At 44.2% G+C, this 27,585-nt stretch overlaps 4 protein-coding genes across 6 annotated transcripts; all 4 read right to left on the bottom strand.

The window, feature by feature from the left end:
- Positions 1-1,313: 1,313 nt before the first annotated feature.
- LOC311504172 (uncharacterized protein) lies at positions 1,314-2,384 on the bottom strand. The gene is made up of 4 exons (XM_084567170.1): positions 2,298-2,384; positions 2,034-2,093; positions 1,886-1,963; positions 1,314-1,787 (listed from the first exon to the last, which is right to left on the bottom strand). The coding sequence occupies exons 1-4, from the start codon at positions 2,350-2,352 to the stop codon at positions 1,393-1,395; spliced, it is 588 nt and encodes a 195-aa protein (XP_084423296.1). The 5' UTR covers positions 2,353-2,384; the 3' UTR covers positions 1,314-1,392.
- Positions 2,385-14,546: 12,162 nt separating this feature from the next.
- Positions 14,547-16,121, bottom strand: LOC311503960 (uncharacterized protein). Of its 2 annotated transcripts, none has more exons than XM_084566889.1 (5): positions 15,876-16,121; positions 15,593-15,652; positions 15,445-15,522; positions 15,012-15,346; positions 14,547-14,666 (listed from the first exon to the last, which is right to left on the bottom strand). In XM_084566889.1, exons 1-5 carry the CDS (start codon positions 15,928-15,930, stop codon positions 14,619-14,621), a joined length of 576 nt encoding a protein of 191 aa, XP_084423015.1. In that variant the 5' UTR covers positions 15,931-16,121; the 3' UTR covers positions 14,547-14,618. The 2 variants fall into 2 exon arrangements, with proteins under 2 accessions (XP_084423015.1, XP_084423014.1); XM_084566888.1 differs by having other exon boundaries at positions 14,547-14,927; positions 15,213-15,346; positions 15,876-16,001.
- A 3,683-nt stretch (positions 16,122-19,804) lies between these two features.
- Positions 19,805-20,926, bottom strand: LOC311503962 (uncharacterized protein). Its single transcript, XM_084566891.1, has 4 exons — positions 20,782-20,926; positions 20,500-20,559; positions 20,352-20,429; positions 19,805-20,253 (listed from the first exon to the last, which is right to left on the bottom strand). The coding sequence occupies exons 1-4, from the start codon at positions 20,834-20,836 to the stop codon at positions 19,883-19,885; spliced, it is 564 nt and encodes a 187-aa protein (XP_084423017.1). The 5' UTR covers positions 20,837-20,926; the 3' UTR covers positions 19,805-19,882.
- A 2,056-nt stretch (positions 20,927-22,982) lies between these two features.
- Positions 22,983-27,514, bottom strand: mrpl38 (mitochondrial ribosomal protein L38). 2 transcript variants are annotated; one of them, XM_084566886.1, is made up of 9 exons: positions 27,180-27,514; positions 26,220-26,408; positions 25,961-26,092; positions 25,678-25,880; positions 25,495-25,567; positions 25,345-25,390; positions 24,497-24,655; positions 23,378-23,514; positions 22,983-23,229 (listed from the first exon to the last, which is right to left on the bottom strand). In XM_084566886.1, the coding sequence occupies exons 1-9, from the start codon at positions 27,295-27,297 to the stop codon at positions 23,093-23,095; spliced, it is 1,194 nt and encodes a 397-aa protein (XP_084423012.1). In that variant the 5' UTR covers positions 27,298-27,514; the 3' UTR covers positions 22,983-23,092. The 2 variants fall into 2 exon arrangements, with proteins under 2 accessions (XP_084423012.1, XP_084423011.1); XM_084566885.1 differs by lacking the exon at positions 27,180-27,514 and having other exon boundaries at positions 26,220-26,790.
- Between the last annotated feature and the right edge of the window lie 71 nt (positions 27,515-27,585).

The raw sequence follows: 27,585 nt of genomic DNA, 5'->3' as shown, positions 1-27,585 counted from the left end.
TATGTGAGAACTTCTATGCATTATTAATAACAGGCCTATGACAACTATGGTAAAGCTTAGGGCACAGGTGCCAAACATACAGCCCACAGGATGAGTTTGCAAAAATTCCAAGACAGACATTGACTGCAATTTTTCCACTAAAAGTAACTGCTTTTTCAAGGGTTCACACAGATCTAGTAAGAGTTGTGGACATGATGTCTGAGTGCATAGGTCCTTAGGTACTTGTCATTGTTGCGGTCTGTCACTCGTGGGGCTCCACTCCTGGGTGTGTCACAAACTCTGCCAGTAGTTCTGTGTCTTGATGCAAGTCTGTCGTGTGTTCATGGCTGTTTGAATGATGAACTTGGAATGACTTACTGACAGTACCGGCTTTTTATACCCACAGAATGTTGAAATTGATGCCACATTGAAAAGGGTTGTCTTTTAGTATTTTTTGGTATTGGCCCCAATATGTAAGGCACACTGTACACAGCGAGACCATTACGTGGAAAACAAAATGAGGTGTGTCTATCACCCCAATACAATTGCCTCCCTATCCCAAAAATCTCTGAAGTGAAAACACCGGATGTATGACATCCACTGAGTGTATCACAATATCCCTAGCTTATGGTGAGTAGTGTATTTCCATAATGAACTTCTTTGCACTAAAACAAAGGAAAACATTTGGAGTTATTCATAGGTTATTACGCTGTTGCGTTACCGGTCTGGCCCCCTTGAGATCAGACTGGGCTGTATGTGGCCCCTGAATTAAATTGAGTTACACCCCTGGGATAGGGGCTTTCTGTTTACACTAGCTTGACAGATTTCAACTCCACAACATCTGGTGATTTGGTTAAATATGTTGGAGACTGCCTCCAAAGATAAAGTGTTTAAAATCATCAACTTTCCAACCGATGTGAGAGAGTAGAGTTACAATAGCTCCAAAATAAATAACCCACAAATACATGTTCAGAATCGTATTCAAAGAAGGTACACAGCAACATGTTTGGTTTCTTAAAACCATTGTTAAAAAAAAAAAAAAAAAAAAAAAAAAAAAAAAAAAAAAAAACATTGTTCTTGCTCTCAATGTGACCATGACATGGACATAGTGGGAGGTTTTGAGTCTAAAGGTGCCTCTTCTTGTCCAGGCTGCAGCCAGTGTGTAGCCTCTAGATGCCCTCCGTGGTCTTGCATAGCTGACGATGTCGCTGGCCGTCGTGTTGAAATGGTTCCCTTAGAAACTTTAGACAACAACCATATTCTGTGTTCAGACTGTCACCAAACAATTACCTCAATTACATTAGCTCTGAGATAAATAACCCACAAATACCAAATGTATGTCAAGATTTTTTATTCAAAGCAGGTACATGCCAATAAGTTTGATGCACTTCTGGCATGCGTGGTTTCTTAAAACTATTCTACGTCGCTGGCCGCCGTGGCGTTCAGGTTGTGGTGGTGGACGTCGCTGGCCGCCGTGGCGTTGAGGACGTGGACGAGGTTGTGGACGTCGCTGGCCGCCGTGGCGTTGAGGTCGTGGACGTCGCTGGCCGCCGTGGCGTTGAGGTCGTGGACGAGGTTGTGGACGTCGCTGGCCGCCGTGGCGTTGAGGTCGTGGACGAGGTTGTGGACGTCGCTGGCCGCCGTGGCGTTGAGGTCGTGGACGTCGCTGGCCGCCGTGGCGTTGAGGACGTGGACGTCGCTGGCCGCCAGGTCACTCTTAGACTTTGGATTCTCTGATTTGTTCTTCGGATGCATCAGTTTAATGTGGGCAACATACATCTCATCCACTTCATTGTTTTCCAGTTTTACTGAAAGAAAAACGGACGTTTCCATGCGGCCAGTGTGATGACAAAGGCTTCACAAGGATTTGCCATTTTGCTAAAAAGGTTTCACAGAAGATGCTCACCTTCTTCAGCATCCGAAAACCAGGACCATATTGTCGTGAACACTGAACCGGCCAATGTGGAAATATCAATAGCCAGGTCTAGAAGACAGAAGATATGGAGTTAGCATTAAATAGTAGCAACTAAAGAGCTTGTCAGCAATGTCCTTACCTTTCTGCATGCTCTTCGGGTCATGTCTCTGATTTTTATCACCACCTGGCAAATAAGAACCTGCAGACAGTGCATTTTCCTTTCTGTCCAACATATCACTTAATTGCTAGAGCTTAATGACTTTTCAGGAACTTTCCTACTTAAGCCAAAGCCTTCATTCACCCCAAAGATATTGACTAAATCCATACAACCCTAATCGTACATTTGCCTCATTTCTAGTTCACTCCCCATAACCTTCCAACAGATTTAAAGAACATACAAAACCTTTGGCAAGCAAAACAGTCAGCATGCAAACAACCAAGGCTCCAACAGCTCCCATTGTTCCAGTTGCCAAGTATGAATGCAACCATCATGCTGGGTTTAAAAAGCTCATCATGCAGGCTGCACAACTGTTGCTCATCGCCACTAATTGGCTCTCTCTTGAAAGGAAGAGAGATCTGGTAGAGCATGGAATAGAAACGATCACTTTACTAAACTCCTTTGTATCCAGTTGATTGTACTTGATTTATCCGTCCCGACAAAAAATAAGCGTGAATCTAAGAAGAGGACGGCTGCAAACTATTAACAGGGTCTTAAAACAGGAATGGTTTCAGTGGTGCCTGGTCTCAGAAAAGTAAAGTTAATATTGATGGGAAAATAATTCCTGACTCATCGTGATTGGTGATCACTTAAACGTTTGGTGAAATCAAATAGAAGAAAAACAACAGTAGAGTTCAGGACTATGTTTAATGGTGAAAGTAATAGCATTTCCACACATGCAATGTGAAGGTAACTCAAGGGATTGGGACTGAACAGCTGTAAACCTTAAGAAAACCACTCATCAGTGAGGCTAACCCGAAAAAAAGGCTTCAATTTGCTAGGGAGCACAAAGATTGGACTCTGGAGCAATGGAAGAAGGTCATGTGGTCTGATGAGTCCAGATTTACCCTGTTCCAGAGTGATGGGGGCATCAGGGTAAGAAGAGAGGCAGATGAAGTGATGCACCCATCATGCCTAGTGTCTACTGTACAAGCCTGTGGGGGCAGTGCTATGATCTGGGGTTGCTGCAGTTGCTCAGGTCTAGGTTCAGCAACATTATGTGCCCAAAGAATGAGGTCAGCTGACTACCTGAATATACTGAATGACCAGGTTATTCCATCAATGGATTTTTTCTTCCCTGATGACACGGGTATATTCCAAGTTGACAATGCCAGGATTCATGGGGCTCAAATTGTTATGGATATAAGGTTCTGACTGGAGCCACAAACCACATGGAATCAAATGTTCAAATTAATAGTTTAATTTATTAATCCAGAATGATGTGAATGGGGATTGATGGTTGCCACGGTTCTAAACAAAGAAAGATATAAATTATAACATCTTGCTCAAACAAATCATAAATCAAAATACTGTCAAACAAATTGGATTAAAGATTACTATTCATCAGACCTTAAATGCATTAACATCCTAAAATAAAGAGATTGTTACTTACATTGATGATAATTCAAAGACACATGGCAAACACCAGCAATATTTGCTCACTCTGGAGGTGTTTAGAGACAAAGGAAAAAAGGGGGGAAGGCCTGTACCAGGCCTCTATTTCTAAAGTGGGTGGTAAAGTGGGAGGTGCTACCATGATATGTTGAAGAGCACCTTGGAATTCCTAACAGCCGCCCCCGGATTTGTGCAGCAAATACGTTTATTTAGTTTTTTTTTTCATCTGTGATTTCAGGAAGAGGTATCAATCTGGAAACAGGACGTACGTATTCTCGCCCTTGAATAATGACTTTAGCACTGCGCACCTTTCCATCCTTTGCAGGGTAGGTTTCCGTTATCCTTCCAATAGGCCATGATGCTCGAGGATATTGGGGATCAACTACCAGCACAACCTGACCTGACACCAAGTTTTCCTTATCAGTCTCCCATTTTTGTCGGGTTTGAAGGTTTGGAAGGTAATAACGAATGAAGGCTGTCCAGAAATGATCAGCTAGGATCTGACTATGACGCCATCTTCTCCTGCCGAGGAGCTCACTAGCACAGTAGATTGCCTGAGGAAGAGAGGAGTCAGGCCGCCCCATCAGCAACATGTTTGGTGTGACTGGGTCTGGATCAGCAAGGTCAGAGGAGACATATCCAAGAGGTTTTGAGTTCAAAATGCCTTCAACTTCAATAAGGACTGTGTTTAGGACTGTTTCTGTTGTTGCTTGCTTCCCTAATGCAACGTGGAGGGCCATTTTAATTGACTTTATTTCCCTTTCCCAGCTCCCACCAAAATGTGGGGCAGATGGAGGATTGAACTGGAAGTTAACTTGTGTGTGGGCCAGTTGCTGCTTTAAGTCTGGTGCCATGGCCTGGAAGGCATTTTGCAGTTCTACCTCTCCTGCTCTGAAATTAGTCCCACAATCAGAGAGGAGTTCAAAGGGTTTCCCTCTGCGTGAGACAAATCTTCTGAAAGCCATTAAGAATGTGTCTGCATCCATACTGTCAAGCAGCTCAAGATGTATACAGCGAGTTGTTAAGCATTTGAATAGTAGACCCCACCTTTTTTCCGTGCGCCGGCCAATCTTTACTGTGAAAGGCCCAAAACAGTCTATGCCTGTGGACCAGAAGGGGGGCTTAGACAGTCGAAGACGGGCTGGAGGAAGATCTGCCATTTTGGGAATGACTGGATTGGCTCTCCATCTCTGACAATCTCGACACTTGATTTGATGCTGGCGGATGGCTTGACGGCCACGCAGTATCCAGTACCTCCGTCTCATTTCCCCCAGGACACGTTCAGGGCCTGGATGGAGCAGTTTCTCATCATAATGTTTGATAATAAGTTTGGTTATATGATGTTTTGGATCCAATATTATTGGATGGATATTATCATAGTCAAGGGTCTCTGCTCTTCGAAGACGACCTCCCACTCTGATGAGGTCAAGATCAGGGTCATACTCAGGTGACAAAGAAAGTAGCTTACTACTCTTTGGGATAGGTTTATTTGTTTTGAGAGCAGTGAATTCCTCAGGGAAACATTCTAATTGGGCCCTTTTCAGAAGATGCCTTTCTGCTCTTATATAGCACTTGGCTATGTCTGAGTTGTGATCTGCTGCTCCGTAAAGCACATTCTTTGTTTCCTCCATCAGATCATTCCAGCTGCTGTACTTGTTCAGTTCAGGGAGTTTTGTGTCAGCAGACATTACCGTGCCGCAGAACATGGATTTTCTGATCTCTTCAATAGGCTCTGATTCAGCTGGTACACGTGGATCGGTTGGCCAGAAACTGGGTTTCAGCAAGAGAAAAGCAGGGCCTTTACTCCATCTTTGTGGTTGAGAAAGCTCTAGGAGGGATTTGCCACGTGTTATGTCGTCAGCTGGATTACTCTTTGAATTAACATACCTCCAGCTCCTCGTGTCAGTCAGGGTCTGAATCTCAGCTATTCTTGTGCCAACAAACACCTTGTAGCGACAGGAATCAGATGTTATCCATGAGAGGACTGTCGTTGAATCTGTCCACAGGGTCACTGACTGTAGTGGAATAGTGAGCTCAGAGCTGATAAGGTTAGCCAGTTGGGCACCAGAAAGAGCAGCACAAAGTTCAAGGCGTGGGATAGATAGCTGGCGTTTTGGAGCTATACGGGATCTGGCCATGATGAAGCTAACATGGCTATTGTCATGTTTGTCTTCAGTTTGAAGGTAAGCAACAGCACCATACACACGCTCAGAGGCATCACAGAATACATGCATATGGGATTCTGAGGTGGTTGGATTAGCATAGGCGGGCAGATAACAGCGAGGAAACTGAATGTCAGGAAGATCTCGCAGTTCCATCTCCCATGTTTGCCATTTCTCCAACAAGCTCTGTGTTTTGATGATGTTATCCCATCCTCTTTCCTCCTTCCATAAATCCTGTACTAAGATCTTTGCACGTGTTGTAAAAGGGGTCAGATAACCTAGAGGATCGTATTGACTTGCCAGCACCTTGTATATCTTTCTCATTGTAGGTTGATGGTAGACAATGGATCTGTTCTTGTAGCCCAGCATATCTGTGATGCAGTTCCATTGGAGACCTAGTGTCAGTTCTTTGGGGTCACTATTTTCTGACAGCCACAATTCACTGGTTTTTGACCTTGCATCTGGTGGGAGATGTTGTATTACAGCTGGATCATTACTTGCCCATTGTCTGATGTCAAACCCACCGTCAGCAAGCAGAGGTCTCATTTTGTCAATAAGAGATTTTGCTTCATGAGAGGAAGGGAAGCTTTGGAGGCAGTTATCGACATAAAAACAATGTTTGACAGATTGAAGGACCTCCTCATTCCCATCACAGTGATCTTGGACATGTTTATGGACTGCATAGGTGGCACAGCATGGGCTACATGTTGTTCCAAATGGCAAGACTTGCCATTCATAAACACTGGGGTCCTGGTCTATCTGCATTTCTCTCCATATGAAACGCAGCAGAGGTTTGTCCTCATTCAAAAGGCGTACTTGATGGAACATACCTTTGATGTCTCCACAGATGGCAATGGGGTGTTGGCAGAATCTGAGCAGAACTCCGAGGAGAGAGGGACCTAATGTTGGGCCAGGTAGAAGACATTTATTCAGGTTTTGCCCCATGAATTCAAAGGAGCAGTCGAATACAATTCTGTGTTTATTGTTATGTTGAACAATGTGATGTGGGAAATACCAGGTTTCCTTTGGTTGATCTACCTGGTCACTGTGGATCCTCTGAACATAGCCAGATTGCACAAGTTTATCCAGTTCCTCTTGATATATATCAGACAGTTTGGGATCTTTGGATAGGCGTTTTTCTGTAGCACAGAGACGGGGCAGGGCAGCTTCCTTTGGAGCTTTAAAGACAGGGATATTAGGAGCTCTAAGTAGTAGGGTGGCATAGCGCATTACACCATCTATCTTAACTCTAATGGTCTTAGAATGGAGTAAAGCGAGAGCTAGTGTATCTTGTTTTGACCTTGTGGCTGTCTTTTCATTCACATAGGGCAAAGTGTCTATCTGCCAGAGTCTTTCCACATTCCTGAGCAATTCACTTTTGAAGCAGGTAAGGGTGAAGTTGAGGGTGTGTTGGGTTTGGATTAATCTAGCTGGCCCTTGTAGAGCCCATCCTAACCTAGTACGGACTGCCAATGGTCCACCAGGGGGCCCCATGCGTATTGGCTCTGTTGCTGTAATTAGATGGGCATAGTCTGAACCAATAAGGACATGAGGGTATACCTGACTAATAGATTGTAAAGGAGTACCTCTGAGATGATGATATTGTTCTTGTAGCTGCTTCACAGGGTATGTGTGCTCTGACAGTCCAAGATTATCTGCCGTGAATGCTCCATCGATAACATGCCTTTCAGTTGGATGGTTGATAGGAGAAATTTCAAAGGATACAGATGCTCCATTCAGTTGCATTACATCCTGTCTCACTGTACGTAGTGAGATGGTTTCGGGCCGAGTTGTGAGGCCCAAATACTGCACAGCTTGGGGAAGCAGAATGGATCTATCTGCTCCATCATCAAGGACTGCATGAGTCATGAGGGTCTTCTCCCCATTGTGGATGCATACACCGACAACTTTCAGCATGACTTTATGAGAGCGGTTAGGTTTATCAATGTAAAGGAGCTCTGAGGGGGATGATGTCAACATCACTGTGGCTGATTTGTTTGCATTAACATCATGGAGAATGGTCAGGTGAAGTTCCTTACAAATGTTACATGGCCTTTTTAACGTGCATTTATCCATTTTGTGTGTTCTCCCACATTTACTGCATCTCTCCTTCTCTTTGATCCATTTCATAATGTCAGTTTTGGAGAGTTTTTTGAATTCTGTGCATGAGCCAAGGAAATGGTCTCGAATGTTACAGTGGGGACAGTAAGGCTTGGGCTTAACATTTACCTTCTCTTTGGTGTAGATTCTTGGTGTATCATCCATCTCAGATGTTGACAAGTAGACAGAGGAGACTTGTCTGGAGGACTGGCGTTCCTTTAGAGTTCGTGGTTTTTCCTGTTTGTAAAGCTCAACAGCTCTCTCTGATATGCGTTTGGCTCTTGATTTTAACTGTAGGTTGAAAGGTCAAGGAGAGAGTAAGTTTGATTTGCCTGCCCAGTCAGAATGCCACGATTGATACAGTGTTCAACAAATCCATCTCTGTACTGCACAGGGAGTTTACTAAGGAGTCTATCAACATGAGAACCACATCGTAATTCAGACCCATCAGGGCCCTCTAGTGACAGCAACATTCCCACCAGAGCATGGACAGAAAGGGCAAAATCATCGAAGGCCTCTACATCACCAATACGAATGATAGGGGAATTAAATATTGTTCCAATTTCACTCTGGACTAGCAGCCTTGGCTGACCATATTTCTCTTGAAGTGCTAGAAGAGCAGTGGCATATGGCCTGGCATCATGCATGCTGGATCTAGCTAGTTTATTAGCTCCTGGGTGCTGAAGATGTTCTAGGAGAATCTGATATTTATAGTGCTCAGTGAGATGGGGGTGATTATCAATTAGGTTATTCAGAGCCATTTTCAGGAGGGCAAAATCACTCTCTCTACCGCTCTTAAACACAGGAAGTGAGGGCCTTGGTATTCCATAAGCAGAGGCCATGATCAGATCCATAATATTGGCAGGCTGAACTTGTGAATACACAGATTGTGGCTGCTGGGATGACATGGCTTGCATTGATGGTAAATTACCAGTGAAAGTGGGGTGTCTAGGGTCGGACATGGATGCAGTATACTTAGCGGCTTGGACAGTAACAGGAGGTGAAGGTACATTGTGAATACTAACAGAGGAGGGTGTTACCTTAGCATGGTGACGGGGAGCAGGTATAGCCCGAGCAGACATATCGGGAATGGACAATATGGCAGACTGAGTTACAACAGAGGGAGCCTGAACAGGAGCTAAACTTTCCTGGCTTGGTTGAAGCATGGGAAGAGTTTGGGAGACTCCATGTAGTCCTCTGGGATAGCTTAGTTGAGAGAGCGGGGGAGTTGGAGCAGAATGAGTGTGAGAGTCAGCATACATCATGTTTGAGGGGGCAGGAGTAAATATCCTGGAGGGAGGCAAATCATAGAAGGAAGATGTGGCTGCCCCATGAAGGGATGGGGGAGTAGGAGCAGTGGCTCCACCAGGGTGCTCATCTTCTAAAAGGTTCTGCCTAATAAAGCTAGAAACAAGCTGGGCTGACTCAAGCTCTTGCTCTTTAATACGAATACGTCGGTTCATATCAACCTGTCTGACGAGTCTCTCTCTCTCCCTGTGTGCATCTTCTTGCCTTTGCTGAGCGGCTCTGGCGTCCTTATCAATTAGGTGACATTGCTCATCAAGCTCCTTATCCTCCTGTTTCTGTCTTCTTAGCTCCTCCAGCTCATCTCTCATTTTCTTTTCCTCAAGGATACTGGATTGGAGATCGCTCAAATTAGAGACATGGCTGCTTCTTGAATGCCTACTTATTTGAGAGCTTGTTGGGAGACTATAGGCCGATTTGGTGTAATGAGTCTTCTTGCTGCGAGAACTACGTGAGCCATGGGATCGTGTAGAAGCCTTCTGCTGTGGCATATGAATCCCATAGTAATCAGGGGGCTGCTTATGCCTTTTAGGTCTAGCTCCTAGCCCAGTCCCTGGGCCTGGGACATGACTAGTTGACTTTGAGAGGGGTTTAGCTGATATTTCACAGGATCCTGATGGCATAGGGGTTTGGTCCTCTTTCTGAGAGGTAGCCAATGATGGTTCGGGTGAAAGGACAGGCTCTGTGTGGTGAGCAGGTGTAGATGGCCTGGGTGAAAAATCTAAGGTGGCCTCATCCATGTTAGTGTGGCGACACGAGGTATGGGGATGGAAAAATGCCCTTTAAGGCAGTATTGATAATATCTAATTTGTTGCCAGACAACGCCACCCTGGGAATTTCACCCAGGGATTTCTTTTAAGGGGACCAACCCAAATAAAGGAAGGCACTGAGGTCCGTTATGCAGTGAGGCAGAGACGGCAGTTCAATGATACAAAATGCTTTTATTTATACAAATTTCTGTTTTAAGACAATATAAGAAAATCACTCATTAAAGGGACAAAAGGGGGCCAATCAGTGCTGAGACCTACTGTGAGAGAACTGCATCCAAAGGAAAGGGGGATCCCAGGAACACCACACAAAGCAAATAAAAGTAAACAAAAGAATCAACCAAATACAAATGCAATATAAGGGGACACCGTGACCAGGACACCAATCCACCACCGTAGGCTCAGCACCTGAATGGGGGAGACCAGAGAGCTCAGGTTAGGGAAAACAGTAATGAAACAAAACAATAACTAATAACAAAAGAGGAATCAAAACATTTAAATATTCCGAATCTATAGTAATTAAACACAATAACAAATAAGCAAACTATGAGATGCAACCCATAATAACCAAAAAAATAAATACAAAAGTAACAAAATAATCTTATTTATGGGTTGCAACCAAAAAAAAAAACAATTACAAAACAAAGAAATTAAAGAAAGAACCACAAAGGAACAAACTCAATTTTATGTTCCCACACTGTCCTCTCTCACGCAGACACACACACACACACATTAAAATTTAGCTGCACCAACGATAAAAAAGAGACCGCGTCGCCGAGCCACCGCTTCGCCCAGGAAGCAACAGAAGAAGCACGAGCGCTATCGCCAGCCGAATGAACAGGCAAGGCGATCCACAAGCCGAATCGGCCCTGGCGCAGCGGTGAGTGTCCGTCGTACGACTAATCAAAGCCAAGCAAAACGATTAGTCTTATAGCAACTCTAGGCGAAGCAAAACAGTTCGAGGGGGTACAGCGATTAGTCCAAATTATTTCTTTAATAAAGAAAACTAGAAACAAATCCAAGGCAAAGCAGCAGTGGTTCCACCGGCAGTCAGTCACCCTACAATAAAACAAACAAACAATGAGCAACATACAACGGCTGGAGGAGGAAGCTAAGGCCGCTGCACTACTTACCGGTCAGGCAACCCCGGCCAACACGGCGTGGACACAGAGGATAAGCGCTACCCAAGAGCAACCAGCGGCGAGCAGTGAGTAGCATACGGAGCAGTGAGCATTGCGCAGCCAGTAGCAACACCCAAGCGAACCTTTAATAAACAATGACATTAGCACTGGATGGGTGACATAGGGAGAAATGCAGCCGCTGCCGGCAGCCTACCTGTTACCACACGGAAGCGGAAATAGAGGACGCACAGGAGTGACGTGACCCAGCCTCAGGCAAGCGAACGGCCAACAGGTGTTTTACACCCGCCTTTATGTGGCAGTCTCCCACCATGATTGGTTGAGACTGCAGCACAGCTGACAGTCACCATGACGACTAACTATGTTGCCACATTAGGCTGGGTTGCATCTGTAACACCATGGGATCCATCCATATGCTCAGTAGGAGAAGTCTGACCTTCATTAGTGGACTCATCAATAGGTTTAATGCCATCAGTCTTATCTGTGTCGGCCATTTCAAGTTACTGTATGGAGTGTGGCTCAGTATCCGGCTCGAAGGACCATTTGTTATGGATATAAGGTTCTGACTGGAGCCACAAACCACATGGAATCAAATGTTCAAATTAATAGTTTAATTTATTAATCCAGAATGATGTGAATGGGGATTGATGGTTGCCACGGTTCTAAACAAAGAAAGATATAAATTATAACATCTTGCTCAAACAAATCATAAATCAAAATACTGTCAAACAAATTGGATTAAAGATTACTATTCATCACACCTTAAATGCATTAACATCCTAAAATAAAGAGATTGTTACTTACATTGATGATAATTCAAAGACACATGGCAAACACCAGCAATATTTGCTCACTCTGGAAGTGTTTAGAGACAAAGGACAAAAGGGGGGAAGGCCTGTACCAGGCCTCTATTTCTAAAGTGGGTGGTAAAGTGGGAGGTGCTACCATGATATGTTGAAGAGCACCTTGGAATTCCTAACACAAATTGTAAAAGAGTTTTTCAGGGAGCATGAGACATCATTGTCAGACATGGATTGGCCACCACAGAGTCCAGACCTTAACCCCATTGAGAATCTTTGGGATGTGCTGGAGAAGGCTTTGTGCAGTAGTCAGACTCTCCCATCATCAATACAAGATCTTGGTGAAAAATGAATGCAACACTGGATGGAAATAAATCTTGTGACATCGAAACAACAACAACAACAACAATCGAAACAATGGCACAGTGAATGCGTGCTGTAATCCAAGATATTAGAGTGCTTGACCTTTTTTATTTGGTGGCAACTTTATTTTTTAGCCAGGCAGTGTGTATGTGTGTGTGTGTGTGTATACACTCCTGATCACAATTTTAAGACCAGTTGAAAAATTGCAAGAATTTACATTTTGCACTGTTGGATCTTAAGAAGGTTCTAAGTACTACTTAGTAAGTAGTGCTTCAAAATGCAAAAAGAAGAAATGGGAGTGAGACAAGAAAAAAATTGAGTAAGCAATTTATTGCAAACAACCATTAAAGTGAAATAGGCCGTTCATCAGCTGATCAAAAGTTTAAGACCACATCTCAAAAAAAACCAAAAACCCCCTAAAACAGAAATAAAATTTTCAAAAAAGGACTCAATAATGAGCAGCTGTAGTAGCCATTCGTGTTAATCACCTCAAAAATTCGTTTCGGCATGCTTGATGCTAGTGTTTCCAGGAGGCTAGTGGGAATGTTGCTCCAAGTGGTGAAGATGGCTTCACGGAGGGCATCCACTGTCTGGAACTGGTGTCCATTTTTGGAAACATCCCTTGCCATCCAACCCCAAATGTTCTCAATTGGATTTAGATCAGGGGAACACGCAGGATGGTTCCAAAGAGTGATGTTATTTCTCTGGAAGAAGTCCTTTGTCAGGCGGGCATTGCGAACTGCAGCGTTGTCCTGTTGAAAAACCGAGTCATTACCACACAGACGATGGCCTTCAGTCGTGAGGGATGCCGCCTGCAACGTATCCACATAGCCAGCTGCCGTTTGACGCCTCTGCACAACCTGAAGCTCCATTGTTCCATTGAAGGAAAAACACCCCAGATCATGATGGCGCCCCCTCCACTGTGCCGTGTAGAAAACATCTCAGGTGGATCTCCTTGTCATGCCAGTAACATTGGAAGCCATCAGGACCATCAAGGTCAAATTTTTTCTCATCAGAGAATAAAACTTTCTTCCACCTTTCAACGTCTCATGTTTGGTGCTCTCGTGCAAACTCCAAACGGGCAATTTTGTGCCGTTGAAGGAGACGAGGTCTTTGAAGACGTTTTTTGTTCTTAAAACCCTTCTCTCGCAGATGCCGTCTAATGGTTATGGGACTGCAGTTGGCACCAGTGACAAGCTTAATTTGGGCCGAGGATCATCCCGTGTCTTGACGGACAGCCAATTGGATCCTCCGGCTCAGGGCCGGTGAAATTTTTTTGGGTCTACCACTTGACTTTTTTTCCCATAACCCTCAGGATCTTTTAAGAAGTTTAAAATGACTGTCTTACTGCATCCAACCTCAGCAGCAATGGTATGCTGCGAAAGGCCTTGCTGATGCAGCTCAACAATCCGACCGCGTTCAAAGAAACAAAGCTTTTTTGCCTTTGCCATCAGGAGGTCATGACAGTGTGGGTACCTGACAGAAAATGACTTAAAATGGCTTAAATAGGTTCTGGAAATCAGCAGCTGTACACAAGACAAGAGACTAATTCTGTAAGTAAAAGCAGCACACGTTAAGAATATTAACTTTACTTTCCTGAGAACAGGCACCACCCAAACCGTTCCGTACACAGATTTAGTAAGAGTTGTGGACATGAAACACAGACCTAGAACTATACAGAAATGGCACGTTTTAAGAAATGTCTGGTGGTTCATTACATGATTTGCAATAGAGCAGTTCAAGTGTAAATATTTTCATAATGAACTTCTTTGCACTAAAACAAAGGAAAACATTTGGAGTGTTGCGTTACTGGCCTGGCCCCCTTGAGGTCAGACTGGGCCGTATGTGGCCCCTGAACTAAAATGAGTGACAACCCTGGCACAGGGGCTTTGTTTACATTAGCTTTAGATTTCAACTCTGCAACATCTGGTGATTTGGTTAAATACTGTATGTTGGAGACTGCCTCCAAAGATAAAGTGTTTAAAATTGTCAAGTTACCAACTGATGTGTGGGAGTAGAGTTACAATTACATTATTTACAATAGCTCCAAAACAACCCACAAATACATGTTAAGAATTTTATTCAAAGCAGGTACATAGCAACATGTTTGATGCAATTCTCACATGCGTGCTTTCTTAAAACCATTCTACTTCCTCTCAATGTGACCACGACATGGACATAGTTGAGTCAGTGCGAGGTTTTAAGTCTAAAGGTGCCTCTACTTGACCAGGCTGCAGCCGGTGTGTAGCCTTTAGATGCCATCCTGGTCTCGCATATGCGATGCTGGCCGTTTGAATGATTTTCCCCTTAGAAACTTTAGACAACAGCCATATTCTGTGTTCAGACTGTCAAACAATTACCTCAATTACATTAGCTCTGAGATAAATAAACCACAAATACCAAATGTATGTCAAGACTTTTATTCAAAGCAGGTACATGCCAATATGTTTGATGCACTTCTGGCATGCGTGGTTTCTTAAAACCATTCTGCATCGCTGGCTGCCGTGGCGTTGAGGTTGTGGACCTGGACGTCGCTGGCCGCCGTGGCCGCCGTGGCCTTGGGGACCTGGACGTCGCTGGCCGCCGTGGCCGCCGTGGCCTTGGGGACCTGGACGTCGCTGGCCGCCGTGGCCGCCGTGGCCTTGGGGACCTGGACGTCGCTGGCCGCCGTGGCCGCCGTGGCCTTGGGGACCTGGACGTCGCTGGCCGCCGTGGCCGCCGTGGCCTTGGGGACCTGGACGTCGCTGGCCGCCGTGGCCGCCGTGGCCGCCGTGGCCTTGGGGACCTGGACGTCGCTGGCCGCCGTGGCCGCCGTGGCCTTGGGGACCTGGACGTCGCTGGCCGCCGTGGCCGCCGTGGCCTTGGGGACCTGGACGTCGCTGGCCGCCGTGGCCTTGGGGACCTGGACGTCGCTGGCCGCCGTGGCCGCCGTGGCCTTGGGGACCTGGACGTCGCTGGCCGCCGTGGCCGCCGTGGCCTTGGGGACCTGGACGTCGCTGGCCGCCGTGGCCGCCGTGGCCTTGGGGACCTGGACGTCGCTGGCCGCCGTGGCCGCCGTGGCCTTGGGGACCTGGACGTCGCTGGCCGCCGTGGCGTTCAGGTTCAGGTCGTGGACGTCGCTGGCCACCAGATTACTCTTAGACTTTAGATTCTCGGCTTTGCTCTTCGGATGCATCAGTTTAATGGGTTTGTTTTCCAGTTTTACTGAAAGAAAAATGGATGTTTCCATGTGGCTAGCGTGATGACAAAGGCTTCACACGGATTTGCCATTTTGCTGAAAAGGTTTCACAGAAGATGCGTACCTTTTTCAGCATCCGAAAGAAAGGACCCTATTGAGTTGATCAGTGCACCGATCCATGAGAAGGCACCAGAATCCTCATCTAGAAAACAGAAGATATGGAGTTAGCATTAGATAGTAGCACCTGAAGAGCTTGTCAGCAATGTCCTTACCTTCCTGCCCGCTCTTCTGGTCATGTCTTAGATTTTTACCACCACCTGGCAAATAAGAACCTGCAGACAGTGCATTTTCTTTTAATAAAAATGGAATCTTTTCGTGCAACATAATCACTTAATTGCTAGAGCTTAATGACTTTTCAGGAACTTTCCAAGTTAAGCCAAAGCCTTCATTCACCCTATAGATATTGGCTGAATCCATACAACCCTAATCATACATTTTCCCCATTTCTAGTTCACTCTCCGTAACCTTCCAACAGATTTAAAGAACATACAAAACCTTTGGCAAGCAAAACAGTCAGCATGCAAACAACCAAGGCCCCAACAGCTCCCATTGTTCCAGTTGCCAAGTATGAATGCAACCATCATGCTGGGTTTAAAAAGCTCATCATGCAGGCTGCACAACTGTTGCTCATCACCACTAATTGTCTCTCTCTTGAAAGGAAGAGAGATCTGGTAGAACACAGGTGTCGAACTGATCCGTGAAAGGGCCATGCGGCTGCAGGTTTTCATTCCAACCATGCAGCAGCACACCTGACTTGGCTCAGTCAATCAACCGAACTGCCTTCACGCAGTCATTTCAGGTGTCCTCTTGCTTGATTGGAACAAAAACTTGCCAGCCACACCCACTGCATGGGTGCTGCATGGTTGGAATGAAAAGTTAGACACCCCTGTGGTAGAGCATGGAATAGAAACGATCACTTTACTAAACTCCTTTGTATCCAGTTGATTGTACTTGATTCATCCGTCCAGAGAAAAAGTAAGCGTGAATCTAAAAAGAGGGGGGCTGCAAACTGTTAACAGGGTCTTAAAACAGGAATGGTTTCGGTGGTGCCTGTTCTCAGAAAAGTAAAGTTAATATTAACGTGCGCTGCTTTTACTTACAGAATTAGTCTCTTATCTTGTGTACAGCTGCTGATTTCTAGAACTTGTTTAAGCCGCTGACAAAACTTAGGTGTTTATCATTGCAAAGGAGGCAAGGCAACAAGCGGACACTTGGCTAAAGTCACTTTTCTTTTCTGAAACTCATAGTAATGTATAAGACTTTTCATTTCTTGATTATTTCAGTGATTTGAATAGCTTACCATTAACCTGGGGTTAGTCACACAGACAGGTTCTCACTGAACATTTTTATCATTTCACCCACTGGCTCTGTCTCAGGATATAATCTCTGAACCCAACTCTAATTCTCGTGACGTCAACTGTATCTAAGGCCATATTCCAAGGTAATGTAGGACTCTGCACAACACATCACACTGTCCTATTCAATATGGTAAAGCACATTTACACATTTTGAGTGCACTGAGGTGGTTATACTACACTTGAGTATTTCCACTTTAACTACATTTCAGATACAAATATTGTAGGTTTTACTCCACCGCTTTCATTTTCCATGAAATTAGACTGTTCACTGCCATGTTAGGGGCTGCCGGGGGCCAACGCTAACATCAGGGTGCTAACATGCCCACAGTGGTGAAGGTAGCATGTTTTGTAGATGTTTAGCAGGTGTTACGTTTACCACATTCACAGCCTTAGTTTGGTTGCAGAGAATGTGTGTAGTTCTGCAAAATAACATTTGAAACAAACTGTGGTGCTGGAGGACTAAATTAAATGGGAACCAAGCTTAATACAAATGTTGACATATTTCACAGATGCGTTGCAGAGCCTGACATCAGTGGCAGATGCAAGGACCTTGAACAAAATCTGGACCATTATGAACAATGTCCGCAGAGAAGCTTGTTCATTGACAGGCTGCTGTCTCTGTCCTGCACCTTTCTTTCAAGGAAGGAGTGTTTCAAGGATCGTAACCCTTTGTAGGGCGAGGAACCATATTTGGTAACTTCAGCACACATTTTAAATTGCGTCCCCATGCCTTCCAGTAAAGTTTAGAAGCATGTGGTTTTCACCCAGCCAATCAGAGAAGCTGGCAGTGTATGTTATTGACATTACCTACTCAGGTGTTAACTGATTATTGCTCAGGGGTACAGAGAATAAAGTTATGCTTGATTTATGTGAGAACTTCTATGCATTATTAATAACAGGCCTATGACAACTATAGTAAAGCTTAGGGCACAGGTGCCAAACATACAGCCCACAGGATGAGTTTGCAAAAATTCCAAGACAGACATTGACTGCAATTTTTCCACTTAAAGTAACTGCTTTTTCAAGGGTTCACACAGATCTAGTAAGAGTTGTGGACATGAAAAACACAGACCTAGAACTATACAGAAATGGCACATTTTAAGAAATGTCTGGTGGTTCATTACATGTTTTGCAACAGAGAAGTTCACTGAGTGTAAATACACGACTCACAATAAGTTAGGGATATTGTTATTTACATGAGTGCTTTTCCTATTTGGTCTGAATTTTAATGAAATAAGTAAAAGTTCCCTTTGATATTACTAATAATGAATGAGAAGAAACACCATTTTCATTAGTTTAATATTTATTACCCCCAAAATTTAGACAATAACAAGGATAGCCCCAAATAACAAAAATTGACAATGTCAGTAGCGGGTGTTTCCACCATTTGCCGCAATGACAGCTTGACAGCGACGTCTCATGCTCCTCACTAGCCTCGTTATGTTGTTCTGAGGCAATGCGTTCCACTCTTCCACAAGTGCTACACGCACTTCTGCCAGGTCACGTGGGGGTAGGGTACGATCATCCAGTCTCTGCTTCAGCTGGTCCCAGACGTGCTCTATGGGGTTCAGGTCAGGGGACATTGCTGGCCATACCATATGAGGCACTCCGACTTCCTGAAGTCGAGCTGTGACAATTCTGGCACGATGTGGTGGAGCATTATCATCCATGAACAGAAAGTTGGGGGTGTGCTGGCGAAATTGGGGGATGATGATGGGTTCTGTGATGTCTCTGAGGTAAGAATGTGCAGTGACTGAGCCATCTACAATAACCAAATCTGTTTTGCCCAGGCTGTTGCACGTCCTCCACCAAAGCGAACCCTGGGGACCATGTTGACCTCGGCGTATCGCTCACCTTGCCTTCTCCAGCAACGCTGACGACCATCATTTCTGTGCAAGGTGACCCGACACTCATCAGTGAACAGGACGGTAGACCACTGCTGCATTGTCCAGGTCACATGATCTTATGCCCACTGCAAACGTTCACGGCGGTGTCTTGGTGTCAGTGGAATCACCTGCAACGGTCGTGTGGCATTCAAGCCAAAGCGGTGGAGTCGGTTGCGAATGGTTTGTCTGGAAACCCTAGTACCCCTCACATCTTGTAAACAGGCCTGCAGCTGTGTGGCAGTTGCATAACGACGTCTGAGTGCATAGGTCCTTAGGTACTGGTCATTGTTGCGGTCTGTCACTCGTGGGGCTCCACTCCTGGGTGTGTCACAAACTCTGTCAGTAGTTCTGTGTCTTGATGCAAATCTGTCGTGTGTTCATGGCTGTTTGAATGATGAACTTGGAATGACTTACTGACAGTACCGGCTTTTTATACCCACAGAATGTTGAAATTGATGCCACATTGAAAAGGGTTGTCTTTTAGTATTGGCCCCAATATGTAAGGCACACTGTACACAGCGAGACCATTACGTGGAAAACACAAAATGAGGTGTGTCTATCACCCCAATACAATTGCCTCCCTATCCCAAAAATCTCTGAAGTGAAACAAACACCGGATGTATGACATCCACTGAGTGTATCACAATATCCCTAGCTTATTGTGAGTAGTGTATTTCCATAATGAACTTGTTTGCACTAAAACAAAGGAAAACATTTGGAGTTATTCATAGGTTATTACGCTGTTGTGTTACCAGTCTGGCCCCCTTGAGATCAGACTGGGCTGTATGTGGCCCCTGAATTAAATTGAGTGACACCCCTGGGTATAACCCACAAATACATGTTCAGAATCGTATTCAAAGAAGGTACACAGCAACACGTTTGATGCAATTCTCACATGCGTGGTTTCTTAAAACCATTGTACTTGCTCTCAATGTGACCATGACATGGACATAGTGGGAGGTTTTGAGTCTAAAGGTGCCTCTTCTTGTCCAGGCTGCAGCCAGTGTGTAGCCTCTAGATGCCCTCCGTGGTCTTGCATAGCTGACGATGTCGCTAGCCGTCGTGTTGAAATGGTTCCCTTGGTTCACTTTAGACAACAACCATATTCTGTGTTCAGACTGTCACCAAACAATTACCTCAATTACATTAGCTCTGAGATAAATAACCCACAAATACCAAATGTATGTCAAGACTTTTATTCAAAGCAGGTACATGCCAATAAGTTTGATGCACTTCTGGCATGCATGGTTTCTTAAAACTATTCTACGTAGCTGGCCGCCGTGGCGTTCAGGTTGTGGTGGTGGACGTCGCTGGCCGCCGTGGCGTTCAGGTTGAGGTGGTGGACGTCGCTGGCCGCCGTGGCGTTCAGGTTGAGGTGGTGGACGTCGCTGGCCGCCGTGGCGTTCAGGTTGAGGTGGTGGACGTCGCTGGCCGCCGTGGCGTTCAGGTTGAGGTGGTGGACGTCGCTGGCCGCCGTGGCGTTCAGGTTGAGGTGGTGGACGTCGCTGGCCGCCGTGGCGTTCAGGTTGAGGTGGTGGACGTCGCTGGCCGCCAGGTCACTCTTAGAGTTTGGATTCTCGGCTTTGTTCTTCGGATGCATCGGTTTAATGGGTTTGTTTTCTAGTTTTACTGAAAGAAAAACGGATGTTTCCATGTGGCTAGTGTGATCACAAAGGCTTCACACGGATTTGCCATTTTGCTAAAAAGGTTTCACAGAAGATACTTACCTTCTTCAGCATCCGAAAGAAAGGACCCTATTGAGTTGATCAGTGTACCGATCCATGAGAAGACACCAGAATCCTCATCTAGAAGACAGAAGATATGGAGTTAGCATTAGATAGTATCACCTAAAGAGCTTGTCAGCAATGTCCTTACCTTCCTGCTCGCTCTGCTGGTAATGTCTTTGATTTTTACCACCACCTGCCACATAGTAACCTGCAGACAGTGCATTTTCCTTTAATCAGAAAAAGGAAACTTTTTGTGCAACATCACTTAATTTCTAGAGCTTAATGACTTTTCAGGAACTTTCCAAGTTAAGCCAAAGCTTTCATTCACCCTATAGATATTGGCTGAATCCATACAACCCTAATCATACATTTGCCCCATTTCTAGTTCACTCTCCATAACCTTCAAACAGATTTAAAGAACATACAAAACCTTTAGCAAGCAAAACAGTCAGCATGCAAACAACCAAGGCCCCAACAGCTCCCATTGTTCCAGTTGCCAAGTATGAATGCAACCATCATGCTGGGTTTAAAAAGCTCATCATGCAGGCTGCACAACTGTTGCTCATCACCACTAATTGTCTCTCTCTTGAAAGGAAGAGAGATCTGGTAGAACACAGGTGTCGAACTGATCCGTGAAAGGGCCATGCGGCTGCAGGTTTTCATTCCAACCATGCAGCAGCACACCTGACTTGGCTCAGTCAATCAACTGAACTGCCTTCACGCAGTCATTTCAGGTGTCCTCTTGCTTGATTGGAACAAAAACTTGCCAGCCACACCCACTGCATGGGTGCTGCATGGTTGGAATGAAAACCTGCAGCCACATGGCCCTTTCACGGATCAGTTAGACACCCCTGTGGTAGAGCATGGAATAGAAACGATCACTTTACTAAACTCCTTTGTATCCAGTTGATTGTACTTGATTCATCCGTCCAGAGAAAAAGTAAGCGTGAATCTAAAAAGAGGGGGGCTGCTAAATATTAACAGGGTCTTAAAACAGGAATGGTTTCGGTGGTGCCTGTTCTCAGAAAAGTAAAGTTAATATTAACGTGCGCTGCTTTTACTTACAGAATTAGTCTCTTATCTTGTGTACAGCTGCTGATTTCTAGAACTTGTTTAAGCCGCTGACAAAACTTAGGTGTTTATCATTGCAAAGGAGGCAAGGCAACAAGCGGACACTTGGCTAAAGTCACTTTTCTTTTCTGAAACTCATAGTAATGTATAAGACTTTTCATTTCTTGATTATTTCAGTGATTTGAATAGCTTACCATTAACCTGGGGTTAGTCACACAGACAGGTTCTCACTGAACATTTTTATCATTTCACCCACTGGCTCTGTCTCAGGATATAATCTCTGAACCCAACTCTAATTCTCGTGACGTCAACTGTATCTTAGGCCATATTCCAAAGTGATGTGGGACTCTGCACAACACATCACACTGTCCTATTCAATATGGTGAAGCACATTTACTGTTTGAGTGCACTGAGGTGTTCATACTACACTTGAGTAGTATAAACACGTTTACATTTAAATTCCAGCTTCACCAATCTTTTAGAACTGAAGAAACGTCTTCAGGAAACAACTCCAGTTGCAGTTTTTTTTTTTTTTTTTCAGGATTTGGGGATAAGAGACGATTGTTTAGGCGGCCGTCAAGAAACTGTTTTTGTTGGCCTGCACGTCTACTCAGGCGTCAGCCGATTACTGCTCAGGGGTACAGAGAACAAGGTTATGCTTGATTTATGTGAGAACAATAACTTCTATGTGCAAATCATTAATAACGGGCCTGTGACAGCTATGGTAAAGCATAGGGACTTTCTGCTCTCTACTCTTAGCTTCAGGGATTTCAACTCAGCAGCGACATCTGGTGGTTTGTTAAATATGTTGCAGCATTTCCTAACTAGGCCCAAACCACACTTCTGATTTTATTCAATCACGCCTCAAATGGCATGAATGAATAAAATAAGTCTGTTCAGGAGTGCTACAGTGCAGCCATTGACAAAAGGTTCACATGCTCCTTTATTACCACAAAAACAAATAACGTTCGGTCTTCTGCAACCGTCACAACATTTAATAACCATTTGTAGCAATTAATGCTTTTTGGCTGTCATTAAACTTCATTATGTTGTCAGTGCTTATGATCTGCAGTTGGCGTCTCCTCTGAGAAAAGTCTACAGAGCTCTGTAAAGATGTGAGAAGCAGATTTTCCCAAGTCAGGAATTTCTGGGCCTGAAGCTATTTCAAATTCCAAGATCTACAGAGCATGATGAGGGACAGTGCAACACCAACCGCCGTCAGCACAACACTGGATGAAGGCCAAGGAGCTGGGGATGGACTTTTTGCACAGGAAAGATTTCCCTCCTCTGGCAAGTAGAGGCAGAGGAGGTGAGACAGACAGCATAAACAGAGGCCCTACATAGGAAAGCATTGAGCTGGTTCTTTTGTGGAAGCTGCAAACTCACTTGTACTAAATAATGTACAATTGTATCAAGTTTTTCAAATTGTTAGTTTAGTGCTAATTTAGCTTGACAGTGGAGATTTGTGCTGGATTAATAATAAAACCCTGATCATGTCGGACTCAGCAAGAAACACCTTTAGAAGTCTAATGTAAGGAGATATTCATAATGCAGTCACACCACTGCTGAAAAATGCTTTATTCTCACCATTATGACATAAATATGCTGAATATAATTTCACATTAGCAAGAACATGTGTTGGGATTTTGTCAGGTATGCGTGTCTTTTCTTCAGTATATTCCATAGGTGTGCTCCTTCCCATCTCTGTATCTGTCCAGGTAGCGTAGAGGCTGTCGATGGGGGAATTTGACCTGCGGAGGGTGATACACCGGAGGCCTGATGAATTCAAACACTGGCTCTTTCATGTCTGCAGGGAGAAGAAGCCGACAGACACAGCCCTAATTATTAACAACAGACTGAAACTAAAATTTGTTATTTTAACACCAGCAAATGTTTCCACCGCACAAGCCCAAACCTGCAGGGCTTGCATGGGTGCTAGCATTCGTGTAACTCACTGAGCGTGTGGTGAAAGGTGTTGCTGACGGATTCGTCCCACTGGCTCTGGAAGAAGGCCAGGCCCGCGGGTGTGAGGCTGTCCTGGTGCTTTCTGTAGAAATCCACCGTCTTGAACGTGCGATCCACCAGGGAGTGGCTGGGCAGGAGAGGCAGGACATTGTCAGAGTATTTGACGCTATATCCAACATTATTCTGACACAAGTTGATGCTGTGCCTCAATCTCCTATGTGTCCATCAGATACATATTTCAAGACAGGAGATGATTAATTTTCCTCAACATAAACACTAAAAGCTAAAGCTAACATCTCTCTTCCTGTTAACATTTGGTCACATTACAGTTATGTTATATAATTATGTTATGCTAGCTTAACTGACCGACATAGCTAATATTAGCGTGCTAATATATGACTTGTTTGGAGTGGGAGATAAAAGATTTAAAAAGGAATACAGTCCACATTTTAGACCTAAAACTTTTTCTCTTAATAATAATATTAATATTAATAATAATAATTATATTTCCCTACAATAGCACACCAAATCTCTCATTATTAAACACTATGCTAATAACAACTGTGAGGTTAGCATATTCACACATTCTAAACTGCACTAGTACCATTTTGAAACATAAACTACATTTCAGCATACTACTTCATGCAGACATTAATAAAGTCAATCAAAAGATATATCTTTTGGAATATATTTTTCAAGCTTATGCTAGCTCATCATGCTACACTTACTTCCTGTTTACGATGTCTTGATTGGACAGTGCGATAGATGTTTACCAGCTACCAATTCACACAAGGCTTTATTAGTTAAGACTTTTAGCAGTGCACCCAGTAACTAACACTTTTCCCAATTCTGTTGGCTCAGTTGGTAGGCGGGTTGTTTAGAGCTAACCCTCTGGTTAACGCACACGCACCACACGCCAAAGTGTTCAAGACATTAAGACCCCTGTTGCTCACAGATCTTGGCACTGGTGTTTGAATGTGTGTGCGCTTGTGTGACCAAATCTGTAGATGTGTATTTGTGACTGTAAAAGCGCTTTGAGTACCAATAGGTAGAAAGGTCCTATATAAATACAAGACCACTTTGTGTGTATCTGTAAGTGTGCTGCTCACCATGGCGACGGTCTGACATCTTCCTGGAAGTTGACGGGCCCCTCCTGCTTGAATAGGACGTAAATGTAGCGGTGGAAGCCTGTTCCTCTGGCAGGGAAGGGGGGCAGGTATTGACACAGCTCTTCTCCGGCCTGCACCGCTCCACCTGGTATGTTCCCCCTAAAGAAACACAGGCCATTAAACAGTGTAGTGACAATTCAGTACAACAAAATTAACATCAGTGTGCTATGATAAGGGCATATTTCTAACTCAGTGAATGTGTTTGTCTTATGTTAGACACCATGCTCATTATTACACATGTGAGACAAATTAATTTGAAGCTGAGGGCTCTGCAGTGAGGCCGTGTCACAAAAATACTTTATTGAAAAATAAAGTAGTATGCTTATAGAGAGACAAGGCCATCTCCACTTTCACTGAAATCTATGTTCATGTTTACTGGTGCCATGATGTTATGACCAGATGAAGGAACAATAAGGAGATTTCTAGTGGGGAAATACATTTTTACAATGATTTTAAAAAATGTCAGTAGTAAAATGATGTAATTTCTGTTCATTCATTCATTTTCTGTAACCGCTTGTCCTGTGAAGAGTGTACCCCGCCTCTCGCATGATGACAGCCTATCCCAGCTGTCATTAGGCGAGAGGCGCGGTACACCCTGGACAGGTTCCCAGTCTATCGCAGGGCTTACACAGAGAGACAGACAAGCATTCACACTCACATGCACACCTACGGCCAATTTAGAATCACTAATTAAGCTAACGAGCATGTCTTTGGACAGTCGGAGGAAGCCGGAGTACCCGCTGTGAGGCATCAGTGCTAACCACCACGCCACTATGCAAAGTACTCACACTAGCCAGTGGACGTATTCTGCCTCATTATCCAGAAGATGCTCATCTGAAAAAGATGACACATTGAGAATCCATTTGTTACTTGTGTCAATTCATCCCTGGAAGTAACAGCCTAATGACCCAGGACCTCTTGTAAAAGGTGACGCTCACCTGGACAGGTGAGCAGGAGGGTCCACAGAGAACCTTCCTCTGCTTCAAAGCTGATCTGGGGTGCAGACGCTGCCTAGAGGAAGGGCACAGATAAAGAAGAAATGTGTTAATATGTATTAAGGGGAAAAAGAAGTGAAATGAAAAGTGATTAAAATGCAGTTCTGAATTCCTACTTTAACCTACTTCAGTAGGTGTCAGACGATTCCCATAATGCACAGAACTACTGTTGTCCTGGCTATAGTTGATGCGTAGTGTGACCAGAGGTAGAAAATAAGCCATAGGGAAGAGATCTCTGAAGACCCCATAGTGGTCTGCCAGTCTCTTTACATGAAACGGACCGCTGCACTTCTCCCAGGTTTCCTGCACTCGATCCAGTGAGATCCGAACTGTTGGAGAAAATGAGAAATGTTAAGAAAACAGCGTAACTCGCATATCTGTCAGAAGCTGAAGTTTTAATTCGACTTACAAGTACGCAGGCGAGTAATTCTCTCCAGCTCGACGTTCTTCTTGTTGTCCTTCATCACCTGCCTCCTCTCCCTCACTTCTTTGATTCTTTTGGGTTGATCGTATGGCAGTCCAATATCCACAAGCTCAGCACCTTTGTAAAACAAAACAAAATAAAACTGTGATGCTGTGAACTTGCAGAGGGGTCAGAAAATAAAATCTTTGTTTGCCATTCACGCCATCGTAACCTGTGAACAGCAGCTTTCACACTTATTTCTCACCGTGCTCTGGATCAGCTTTTTCCACATAGCTCTTGTAAGTCTTCCACCACACAGGTTTGTTTTTTGCCTCCTCAGCTTCTTTGAAGTAACGATTGTAGCTGCGGTACTTCTCCAATGATGCCAGTTTTTTAACGTCAATGTCCTCATTTGGCATTGGACCCAAAGGAGGCACTCGTTTGTAGAGACATGCTGTTATGTGGAAACAACCCCAACAGTTAGTTGCACAGTAAAAAATACACGTTGGACATGTTGACTTTTTAGTTCTGGAATTACACACAACGTTTTTAAATGGAAACATATCAATTCTTGCCATTTGTTCAGGTGATGCATACTGATTGACTAACTTGACAGTGGATTATAGATCATTATATTCTACCCGTGTATAATTTGACCTTTTTATTCCCTTTGAACAAGGTGGTTTACATTTTTTCCCGTATATTGTTTTGTTATCAATCTTCCCTATGTCAGCGGGATAGCTCCTCTGTGCACACGAAACTCCATTCAAAATTTTGATAGTTTTACATCTGTAAAACTTAGAAGAGGTCGCGCAGTACAACACTAAGCCTGAGTGAGAAATTTCTCCTCCTCAGGATTTTTCATAAGGGTCGGTTCACTTTTCATATTCGCATTTTATTTTGACACTGTGTTTCAATGTCAAAATAAAATACAACTTCAAATGTGTATGTAAACGCTCTGAGGCGGATAGCAAAATATAACAACTATTGAGCTGTTTCTCGTAACTTGAAACCTGAAAAATGCTTAGCTTGGCACACAACTGCGTGATTAATTGTCACATTTTATCTATCCGGTTTGGCGATGGGTCTGACATATCATGCACAGGGCAGCATGCATCGAGGCTCTGCATCAAACTAATATAACCTTCATAACACACATTCAAGAAGCCCTACGCAAATTTTCATAATGTAAACATTACAAAATTTTGTTGTAACGTTACATTACCTGTAGTGATAAATGTCCTCGTATTATTGACCCCTAAATCTGTCCCTGTTCGCCAGGCAGCAGCACAAACTGTGCGTAGCGCCATCTTGGAATGAGCACAACTTCCTGTTTTTTTCATAAGCTACGGTGGCCGAAGGGACCCAACTGACTCCGTACGCTTTTGAGTTGTTTCTGTTCAGTAACAACTAGAGGCGGATAATAACATCTTAATTCACTTGTACCGAGAAACGATGTTTATTTTCAACAGACCTCTACTGTCCATCGGTAAAATCATCGCAAACAACTGTTATAACATCACAATGTGAGGAGCAAATTGACACAAGTGAGTTGTGGCATCGTTGTCACTTCTAACATAACAGTGGGGCACTATCAGTTCTATATTGTATGTACATTTACACTTTTTATT

The sequence above is a fragment of the Chelon labrosus genome (genome assembly GCF_963514085.1).
Source record: "Chelon labrosus genome assembly, chromosome: 19".
NCBI lineage: Eukaryota > Metazoa > Chordata > Actinopteri > Mugiliformes > Mugilidae > Chelon > Chelon labrosus.
This window is presented reverse-complemented; position numbering and strand designations above follow the sequence as displayed.